This window comes from Morone saxatilis, unplaced genomic scaffold, assembly GCF_004916995.1.
Source record: "Morone saxatilis isolate NCDOM2014 unplaced genomic scaffold, NCSU_SB_2.0 Contig10, whole genome shotgun sequence".
Lineage (NCBI taxonomy): Eukaryota > Metazoa > Chordata > Actinopteri > Moronidae > Morone > Morone saxatilis.
This window is the reverse complement of record NW_023339652.1, coordinates 17,608,100-17,619,447: the sequence shown is the minus strand read 5'-3', so window position 1 is coordinate 17,619,447 and position 11,348 is coordinate 17,608,100. Positions and strand designations below refer to the sequence as shown.

Genomic DNA, 11,348 nt, shown 5'->3' with positions numbered 1-11,348 from the left:
GGCCGCTGCAGCAACTTCGTATATGGGTCGCCAGCTCTACCGACTGAGCTAACCGGGCGCCCCAATTCTATTCATTCTTTTCCTCTTTTTTACAGCTTCAGTAAGTCTAAGGCCTCTAGTTGCTAGCAGTACAATGAGACATTATTGGCATAATGTAAGTTGGTGACACACAGTGGCAGTATTGGTCAAATGCTGCTAAAAGCCTGAAAAAGTGGGACTAATCACAGTAAAAACAGTGAGCTGAATGGGAAGTCCAGATACTACACAACTTAACAGTGGTGGAAAGTTAAAACACTTCAAGTAAAGACATTTGCATTTTCTTTACATTTCTTTACATTTAATGGTGATTACGGGTAACAGATTCAAATTCTACATACAAAACACATGATCATCTTGATTCATTGGTACAGTACAGACTAGGGCTGCACAATTGATTAAAGTGATTAATTGATTACCAACATTCGATTTGTTTGGTACAGACCTCCAAAGAATGAACATAATCTAGATTTTAATAATTTTTTTCAATAAAAATTCAATTTGTGATGCAAAAATGATAATTCCCAAACTAATCCTGAATCATACGACAGTCATTATATCTGTCAACATGTAATGGCAATAAGGACTGTTTGCCATATTGCCAGCTCTAGTATAGACTGCACAACACGTGTTTTGAATAGATACCAGCACTACCAGCAGGACTATTGTAACAGTAACATGACCAGCTGATAAGAGAACTGATCTCATTTAAGCCACCAGGTATTTGTCAGACTGCTGTACAAGAAAGTCTGTGCATTTCTTTTCACATTATATGATACATTATAAAACTGCTCAGTCACTGCTTAAATTCAGGTAAGGGTGATCACAAGCAGCTGATGTCAATTTACACAGTGCAACACATCCCCTTTGCCAGTGCAGACAGGAAGGAACACAATAGTGGAGACAGAGGACTTCAGTAAGGTCTTGGGAGAATCAGTGTGCTGAGTAAATTTTAATCCATCCAACAAATACATCACTTGTGTACTGTGGTTAATGATAATTCAACTTAGGTCATGAATGTCCAGAACAAATTGCATTCAATTAAAGCATTTAAAGTTTAAATGCTGGGCTAACAGGTTGTTAAATACATTCATATTTATATCTATTTATCATTCCCTGCAACAGAGTGACTCGTCAGTGTATATCTCTGCTGCTGTTACCTGATGATGGTTGAAAGTCCAGTAAAAACATTCAGTCAACTGTTAAGTTAAAATAGATTTAAAGTAAAAGGAAAGGACAGCAGACAGCTATTAGGGTAATTAGATGAAAGTTGGTACAAGGTCAGCAGACAGACAGGAAGAGTATAACGGATCAGAGGAAGGAAAAATGGAGAGAGAAAGACAGAAAATAAGACAAATATCCAGAGTGAAGTAGATGGAAAAATAGGCGGAGCATGGCAGATGGTGAGAGACAGTAAAAGGCAAAGAGAGAGAAATAAAGAGAATTATATAGACAGTTATATAGACACACTGGGAGGAAGAAAAACCAACAACAGGACAAAGAAGAAGACGATAGATAATAAAGAAAAGGGGAAAACGCACAAAAATAGGAAAAGTGGAATGGAAAAGCAATGGAGAAAAGAAAAGAATGAATGGAAAAAGGTGTGAAAAAGGGAAAGAGAAAAGCAGAAAATAAGAACAGAGGAGAGAAAAAAGAATGAGGCAGTGATTAAAACTACGGAGAAAGAAAATAAAAAACGGCAAGAGATGAGGCAATGAATAACACCAAATGAGAAAAAGAAAGAAGAAAGAGTCAAATAAAGAACGGAAAGAGAACCGAAAGGAAGGTCTAAAGAAGCCAAAAGAAGGAAAAGATGCGTCACACAGCCTGTAATTGCTTTGATTGCGATCACACAGATCTTGCATCTGATTTCATGCTTTACTGCCTCGTTTGAACTCAGTTAACCCGCTTTTAATTAACGGGAACTTCATTAAGGCCGCATCCAGTCAACATCCAATAAAGCAAGTCTCTGGGTTTAAGTCAGACGCGGGCTGGCTTCCTCCCGCCACGCCGTAAAGAGCAGGTGATGACAGTTCTCACATGACTCAGTTGGTATCGTTTGAATTAGCGTCACAAACACGTGTGGTGAGATCCTCCTCCAGTTAACCGCGACACATAACACCACAGCAGCTAACCAGCGAGCTAACGGCTGTAGACAGTCAGGGCCCATTTAGAGACAAGCCAGCAGGAAATAAACAACACAAAACACTGTCAGACACAATTATAGTGACACCGTCCCTCATTTTCTCAAGCAAATATCTGGTCTCCCTTTTATAGCTGCTGCCATCATGTCTCTCAGTATGATCAGGTTTTACACACTGTTCATCGTGTTACCTTCTGGATACCAATACAATGCACAGCTAAAGCTCCTACGGGAGTGTCTTAAACTGCAGTTCCTTTAATGGCCGTTAGATGCTGGCTTACAGTTTTTTTTACTTGCTAACACAATTTCTGACACTGTGGGCCTCTTTGTCAAAACCCCACATACAAAACCAAGAAACATATACACAAAATACATAATATCTCTTGCAAAAGCAAACCCTTTCACATTACACATTAAAACCCATATAAACTCAAATAGCTCATTCCACATGACAACTGCACACTCATGTGCCAAGTATAAAACACTATCTTTGGCGTTTTCATCTGTAAATATGAAGACAAATGCAATGGGGACTCAAACAAATGTGTTTATTCTCAATACTGACATACTCAGTATCAGAACAGTATCAGACACAATTACTTTCACTGTAGATGACATCAACATAGTTCTATTGTACCGTAAACAAAATACAGTATGTTGCAATTAGAGTCCTACTTATAGTATTCAAACTCTGAGTTCTGAGTGATCTATTTTTCTTTTCACAGAACACAAACCAACTCATTCTAAGGGAACAAAAACAAAACTCTTAAATTCAGCTATTATACACTAATGAAAACATACCTATGAATGTTATCCTTCTAAATGTTACACACTGGACCTTTAATTTCACAAAATGAATTTGGATTTTCCAAATTAAATCTGGAAGCTAAAACAGAAATGTACTAGTTTTTTCTGCAGTGTTTGGCAATTGAATTGTGGTGCAAAAAAAAAGTTTTCATCAAGTTTGTGACTAATGACAGTTTAATTCCTCTAAAACATAACTGTATTAGTGTGGCCAAACTTTACTCATCCAGTAGAAACCACAGAGACCAGTTGGAACCTCGGCATGGCATATATTTTTAACAGTGTTTTCATTTAACATCTTTGGCCATGTTTGTGCATGGAGGAAATGTTGAATTCTGATGGCAGGGTGTCTTTAACTCTGCTTTATATCAGCTGTCTGAAAGTCATTCCTGTGAGGTGAATCCACAACTCAGCAGCTATTCTGCACTGCTGCTGGCTGCTGCTCTTAGCACTCAATCTCTCACTCAATCTCTCCAAAGGCTCAAAGAATGAGCCACAGCACTTATAACATATCCCACCAAAGACACACGGGCATTCAAAATCACATGTTTTTTATGTTCCTGATTTTAGCTCTCGTCAGTCAGCGGTGGAGGACTGACAGGATGAAATGTGTTTGAGCACATCCGTGCAGAACTACATGTTGCACAGGACAGAAAAAACATTAGTCTGGCTGACACTAAGTCAATAACGCAGCACTGGGGCTAAATGGGCTGGATCTGTCAGTAATAAAGCACAGCCAGATATCTGTAGGAAAACTCTTCAACCCCGACAGCCCTCCCAACAGTACGGAGAAACAAGCACAAAACAGCACAAATCATGGAAACCCTCCAAATGATGACAGAGGGACTCTCTGGAGAAAGGCAAGCTGAGCCAGACGGGCTTACGGGATACGAACACACACACACACACACACACAGAAACATCCACGCACCCTTGAGTATACTCTCTTAAGCACAGACAGACATATCTATTCACAATCATACACTGAATCAGATGGATGCATGGACACACACCCAGTACACATTAAGATGTCACATCTGCACGCGACTTCATGTCCCATCAGAAACGTTTCTGAAGCAGAGTGCTTTGCCCGCCAGATTTAGTTAACTTTAGCTGAGATTTGGACATTATTCCTTGATTTATGAGCTTCTGCCATGTTTAAGTAAGGCACATAGTTAAACTGTTTCCTTTTTGTCTGTTTTTAAAATCAGGGATCTGCACAGGGTGTTTTATTTTGAAAAGTGACCGGATTCTCTATGCTATTTCTGTGTCTGACTTACTGCCAGCGCGGTATACCACGGAGCAGAACGGAGAGCTGCTCTGGGGACACTGCAGTGCTTCTAGAGGAATCACAATCATTGCACAGAACGGCTGCGATGAGCTCCGGGAGCCGCGTCGCAGTTGGAATGCGTTGCAGTGAACAGGTCATGGTCCTGAACTGACCCACATGTAAACATAGACCTAGAGTGACATACAAATCCTCTGAATTCTGATATGGCTGATCACAGTGAGGTCACATTGCAACAAACCTGTATCTGATTTGAAACACATATGAAGATGGCCCAAATCCGAATTGCTGTTCACACTGTCATGAATAAAACAGATCTGAATCACATACGATTAAAAAAATATAATAACAATCAGATTCGAGCCACTTAGGCTATGTTCCCAGTAAAGGCACAAGACTCAGCTCTTTATAAACAAGACCTTTATGGGGTCTACTTTTGATGTGACGTATTCTGTACCTAGTCCCTAAAGCCATTAAGTCCATTAATCCTGTTGACAGAAACACACACACAGAGGAGGAATGTGTGTGTTTATTGTTCTTACCCAGACAGTTGTGTCCGTCGTGGGCCAGCATGAATCCATCGTAGCAGGTGCACCTGTAGTTTCCAGGTATGTTGATGCATTCATGGACGCAGCCCCCGTTGTAGTCGTTCTCACACTCGTCCATGTCTGAAAAAAGAAAGGAGGTTGTGTTACTGAAATTCAAAAGGTTATTATTGTAAGTCATGCTGCTGAGGCTTGTTTTCCTCTTTCTGAAGCAGTTTGTCCTTCCAGAGGGAGATCATACATCATTGCAACATAAAACTGAGTGGTGTGGTCAAAGTTGGTGATTTATTGAGTGTGTTCTTGTCAGTGGTGTAACGATGTGTGTAATGTTACACAGTCCTTCCTGACGATCACTGGACACATCATTTTTTACTATTTAAGGCATCTTTAGTTAAATTCAGGGATGTGAAGTGTAAAGTTTTAGTTTTACACAGTCACGCCAAATGTCTGTCACCAAAAAAAATTGTTTTTTAAGGGGCTAAAATACCCCACTCAGAGCAGAACATTGCTTAACTTCCAAAGTGGGGGCCGTCTTCTGTACAGATTTGAACCTCATTCATCCGTACTTCCCAAAACCTGAACTATGCTTTTAACAATGCAGGCTTTTAAAGAAATGAAGAGGGTGTCTTTCCTTTGCATTTTGAGTCATCAGTTCCCACATTGCTTTCCACTTGTGTCACCTGACCTTGTTGGCAGTATGCGCCCTGATGAGCGCCACTGAAACTTTCAAGGCTGGAGGTCGGAGCGGCTAAATAAAGTGGCTGGTGAAAGTGTTATTACAGTAGTGGGGGAGAGAGAAGATAAAAGGACAGCAGCAGGTTACTGCAACCAAACAGATGACGATGATGACGATGATGATGATGATGATGATGATGATGATGATGATACGTGTTTTGTTCAAACTGATTGATCTAGTTTTGGATGCCTATGAATGTGTTAGATAGATCCTAGGTACAAGAGTACCCCCAGCAGCATTACGGTGCAGTAATGGGGGACACTCAGGAGGGGGTAAGGAGGGCCAGTTGGGAGTGGGGTAAGGAAGGAGAGGAGAGTGTCAGTCTGTTTATTCGTCTGGGGAAGCACCCTCAACCCCCCAACCTCCACGCTGAGCCAGCGAGGGCTTTCACAGGAGCTGCTCACAAGTGGTTGCCATGCGGAGCCACTTAAACAAACAGTCCTCCCCCTCCGTGTGAACAGTAGGAGATCCGCCAGGCAACGAGGAAGACCCCGGCCCACATCCTCCTCCTCCTCCTCCTCCTCCTCCTCCCTCTGTACTGAGGATGACACAGTGCAGGTATGGACCATCTCATTCTCCCTGTCTCTTCCTCGTGCCAAATAGGATGTCGGTTTGATGTTCAACATCCCATCCCTCACTCTCTCCCTGTCTGCCTCCTCTCATTTCATTTTATACCATGGCTGCTGTCTGTCAGCATTCCACTTACATTCCTTATCTGCCTGCCTGTCTGTCTGTCAGTCTGACTGTCTGTCTACCTGTCCTTCACTTTGTCCAACAATTTCACAGCTGATATCAGTGAAGATATTTGGAGACTGAGGTTACTGATAGCAGCCTCCTCCTCTCTGCTTGCAGGTGTATAAACAGACAAACATTATATATATATATTATGTTATCCAATAACAAACCACAAACTACAGCCAAAAAAATTCAAATCAGTTACGCACTGAACATTACAACCTCTTCTTGTTTTAACAATAACCTGATGTTGAGCAATCAGCCCTAGCTTAAAGGGTCAGTCCACCCAAAGGTAGCATAAACTCAGACCCTGATGTTTTTATAGGGGTAGGCACTGATGAGACTGTGAGAAGTCACAAAAATAATAATGCTAGCAGGTTGATTTTGAGCATGTATAATGTTTACCTTGTTCACAATCTTAGATTAGTGTGTTAGCATTGCTAATTGCCACAAAGTACAGCTTTCGCTGTACTGAGAATGGTCAACCTCATGGTGGCGCTGCAGGAGAAGTCAGTGTGATTCACTCTCTGGGGAAGGCGAATCTCATGGAAAGCCATCCAATAGTTGTCAAGATGTTTTAGTCTGGACCAAAGTGATGGACCAACCAACCAACCGAACAACCGACTGACCGATATTGCCATTCCTAAAGCCTCGCCACTCACAATGACAAAAACATTACATTTGGAGAAAAAACTGCACCGAGTAACAACCAGTGTTGTGGAGGAAGGGCTAAAAGAGCGTGTTCACTGAACAGGCTAATGTTCAAGTCAAACTCACAGCATTTTGTAAAGCAGCAAAAATGGAATAAATGAACATTATTTTTTGGAGACTGTGAACTTGAAACTATGAATATAAACTAATTCATTTTAATCTGTGTGAACTGAACTTTGTGTAAACGTGCATAACACTGCCAACAACTTCTGTGGTACCCAGAACACAGCACTTGTTTTACTGGAAAGAATATTGCCAAGGAACATACTCCACGCAGCAATTACGGTTTGTGCTAAATGGATTTGGCAAAACAAATTAGTACTATAGACATAATGTCTAGGACACATGGTTGCTGTGGCACTGGTATGACTAAAGCAGCTCTTGAAATGAAAGGTCCAATAGATCATCGGTGGATGACTGTAGTTTTTTTTTCAACACCAATATCGGCCTGACATATGAGTCCAGACTTTGTTTGTCTGGATCACAGAGTTTCTCAGGAAGTGGTGGAAAATGTCAGCGACTCAGGTTGCCAGGTTTGATCGATGGGTGGAGGCTGACAGCTCCGAGCCGGAATTGGGCGCTGGCACACAACATCGATGAGCGACACACACACACACACACACAGACATGACTCTCAGCCTCCACTTCCTGCATGTGGACATAACCAAGACCTGGACGCTGAGCATATACAAACACTCTGGAAACACAAACCTACAGCACGCACAGGCACCAACACCAGAACACAAGACAATAATGTGCATACTGACTCACATACCACAAGTACAGACATGAGGATTTACCAGTGAATACACTCACACACTGCAAAACAACACGTACACAACCAAACACTTGTTTACCGCACTATTAACAGAGACCTTCTATCCACAAAACACTTCCATCCAGCAGATTAACATTGTGATTTTGGCTCTAGTGTGATCGCTTTGAAGAGTCCAAAAGCAGACGGACATAAACATGAAAAGATCCTCATCTGAGAGGTTTCACTCGGTTAGAAAACCATCATGAGAAAAGCCAAATCAATGCCACATTCTGCACCATGAAGTGCCACAGACATGTTTACCGGAAGCCAATTACGCAGGCTAGCACACATTTTAATTCTGTTCCTCTGATCTCTGACAAAAGGAACCCTGCCTTTGTACTTGAAGGACTGCTGCAGCATGATTGGGGTTGAAACAAATACTCACATACTCACAAATGTTAGATGAGAAGATTAATAACAACTCTTTGTGTTAAATACTTTAATTGAGCTGCATGTCTGTAAGCAGCCAGAATTAATCTTAAAATCATATCATACAACTCCTCACAGCCATCACTGGTTCATCCTAAAAGGCATTTGCAACCAATTAGGGTGAGCTGGAACGGGCGACTGTTTGGGGAGGTTGTTTGGACACTTTGCTGCGCTGCCAGTTCCGATGGCGTGGTTCAGCACGATGTGGCACTTCCTATGTGTTCTGCTTTTAATCTGTCCTAGAACTACAGGAGCATGAGGCCGAGGGTGAATGAAAAGCAGCAGGTGATTAATTGGTGCCTGAATTGCTTCAAAGAGGCAGACTGAGACTACATTCACACTAAGTTGGCTAAATTTGAAAACCGATCTTTTTTCTCTGTTTTGGCCTTCTTTTCACATTAAAGCTGGTGTTTTTTTTTCAAAACTAGAGCATTTTAAAGTCAGTCTCCAGAGTGGATAAAAATAACCGTAATGCAAAAATGTTTTCTGGAGAGAAGAGGAGGAACAAGGCTAAAAAAAAACACACACCTGAAAACACTATTGTGGATGTAAGTCATTTGGACATTTTTTTTTTTTTTATGACAGTTTATCCGCCTTAGTGTGGATGTTGGCAGAGCGGAGCTGGAGAGTCAAAAGGCTCAATCATACTATAGAAATAATATGAAGTGGGATTTTCAGAGTTGCATTTTTACAAAGTTGGGGATGCTTCTGAGAGATAGAGTTTTAAAAACACTTTTGTCAAAATCAAAGCAGCAGAGGCTGAGATATCATGAATCTTAGGCCCTGTCCACACGAGTATGCGGCCTCACCCAATATGCTGTCGTTTCGAAAAAAAATCTCCGTAAACACGGCGTCGTTTCCAGACCCAAAATGCCAGGCCTGTATGTGGCGCGTGAGCCACACAACCATCCTAAAACCGAAAAAGAAGCCATGGAGCCCATGCAGTATAAAGGTTACGCCGCTATCACAAGCCTGTTAGTCCGCTTGTTGTTGTTGTTTTATGAACGCGCTAGCGGCGGCGGCTGAGGTTCAAAGGCTTGGAGAGGCGGGGCTATACATCATCGTTTTAGGATTTTCCCACTCTGGGACCCGTTCTAAAAAAAATACCGTTTTCACGCCCTCGAAAAAGCCGGATCCGTCTGGTACGCGAGGCGAAACAATAAAGCATTTATGCGGATTCGACGAAAAACTTACTTGTGTGGACGCCCTTAGTCCCTAAGTATGAGTCAAGCTCCAAAAACACTGCATCTACATTTCCTTAATGCAAACCAAGTTAAGTTGACATTTATTAATGTGTGAATGGGCAACACCCGAACCTGACTTGCGCCCAAATAGATTGTTACACAGAACCATCTGGGAAGTCGTCATTTGGAAATGGGCCAGTGACGTCCAAGAATACGGGTTATACTGGTGGATTGGATTAACCATCTGGCTAACATCCATCCAGCTGGTTAGGAGTTCCCTTTAATGGACAAAATGCATATTGGTATCGGCTGTGCACGCCTCCAATTCAGCCACACAAAAAAGAGGGGAAAAAAAGAGATTTATTTTTGACAATCTTAAGTCTTAATCATAGACTGTATAAAGTCTTAATATTATTGTTCCAATCAGCAGCCCGAAATATTAACTTTTCCAACCAGCAGGCCCCGCCCCTTGGGCAATTTCAGTCAGATTGGAAATCGCCCCAGGCAAATAGACTTATGTTAAAATTATTTTTTTTCAATATTTTGGACCTACATTCATTTCTATGGCTCCGGGAAGGCTCGCCCAACGTGATTTCGTCATACGCACTGATGCGTGCTCGAACGTTTACCGCACAGCGCACGAAAGTTTCAGGAGGAGCAAGGTCGTCATGGCTAGCAAACTGCAACTCCGTTATTTCACTGAGGAATTTACCGTTCAGTCTTGAAGCAATATGAATTAAATTGGCTATTAGAGAATTCGACCCACCCCGACCAAATTTAAATATCAACAGGTGTCAACAAAAGCGGGGAAAAATTACAATCGCGGATTTTCCCGAAGCTGGTACGACGGAAACTGGCCTATCAGGGTGTGAAGTGCTAACGCTCCTGTTCTGCTCACCCCTTGTGTCCCTAATTCACCCCTGATGGTGCCAAGACAGACACCGCCTGACGAAAGACAGGTGTCACTTGATAATGCACCATCTCTCTGAAAAGGTGAAGAAACATTGAAGCATCAAAGATGCATATGGACAGCTGCCTAAAACTTTCCGGCCTTTGGGAGAGTAAACATTGCAACACAGTTGGATGAAGCTACAGGTTAGCTGTGCACAACCGTCCAACGATGAGGTGACAAGAACCGACATATTCCTAAGGCCGCCTTTGACGTGTGAATTCTGTGCCGTGTTTGATTAGCTTTTGCGAGGGCAAGGATGAAAGCGAGGGTCCAGCAACCCCTGGATTTTTCGTGGTCCCGTAGACCTTAGTGGCGGATCGCTGGAGCGAAGGTGTTTGAAGGATCACCTTGAGAACGGCCACAGTCTTTAAGGGCACGTCGAAGACGGTGCAGAAGAGCTTGCTGGATTGCATGGCATCTAGTCATCAGAGAACGTACGTGGAGGAGGTTAAATCGGCTAGATTTGTGGCCAATCCAAGCAGATGAAACACCAGATTGTCTCCTACACAGACTTTAGTTGGTAAACTTGTGCCTGAGATACATGGACGGAAAACATGCTGTGCAAGAACGGTTCCTTTGAATTGTCCCCATCTTGTCAACAACGGCCGCCTCCAATTGCTGAAGCAATTTTGAGAGACTGAAACAGCGTTTTTACACTGAATGGATGACAAGTGGTAAACTCATATGCGCAAAGCTTATGACGTGCCAGTGTGATGAGGGGAGAGAGGGCTGGTGTGCAGCAAAAGTACCCGAAGCAAGTAACCAAAAATGCCCCTTATTAATGCCATGTTATGCACAGCAGCTGAATTAATCTTTGCAGCAGGCCACTTCAACAACATCCCAGCTGTGAGAGTTTTTTTCTCTGACTTGGGTGGGATTCCAGTTTTTTTACCCAACGCACGGCCCTTCTCGACCAGATGTTGCACGAAGGCGCCTAGAAGCATCATCCCACAAGATAGAACTTCAAA

At 42.4% G+C, this 11,348-nt stretch overlaps 1 protein-coding gene across 1 annotated transcript in view; it reads right to left on the bottom strand.

Moving 5' to 3' along the window:
* The window catches only part of scube1 (signal peptide, CUB domain, EGF-like 1), a gene marked incomplete in the record, with an annotated part of 95,119 nt that overhangs the window by 66,384 nt on the left and 17,387 nt on the right, over positions 1-11,348 (bottom strand). Inside the window, 1 exon segment of the mRNA XM_035679239.1 lies at positions 4,814-4,939. Coding sequence (XP_035535132.1) covers positions 4,814-4,939 — 126 coding nt within the window.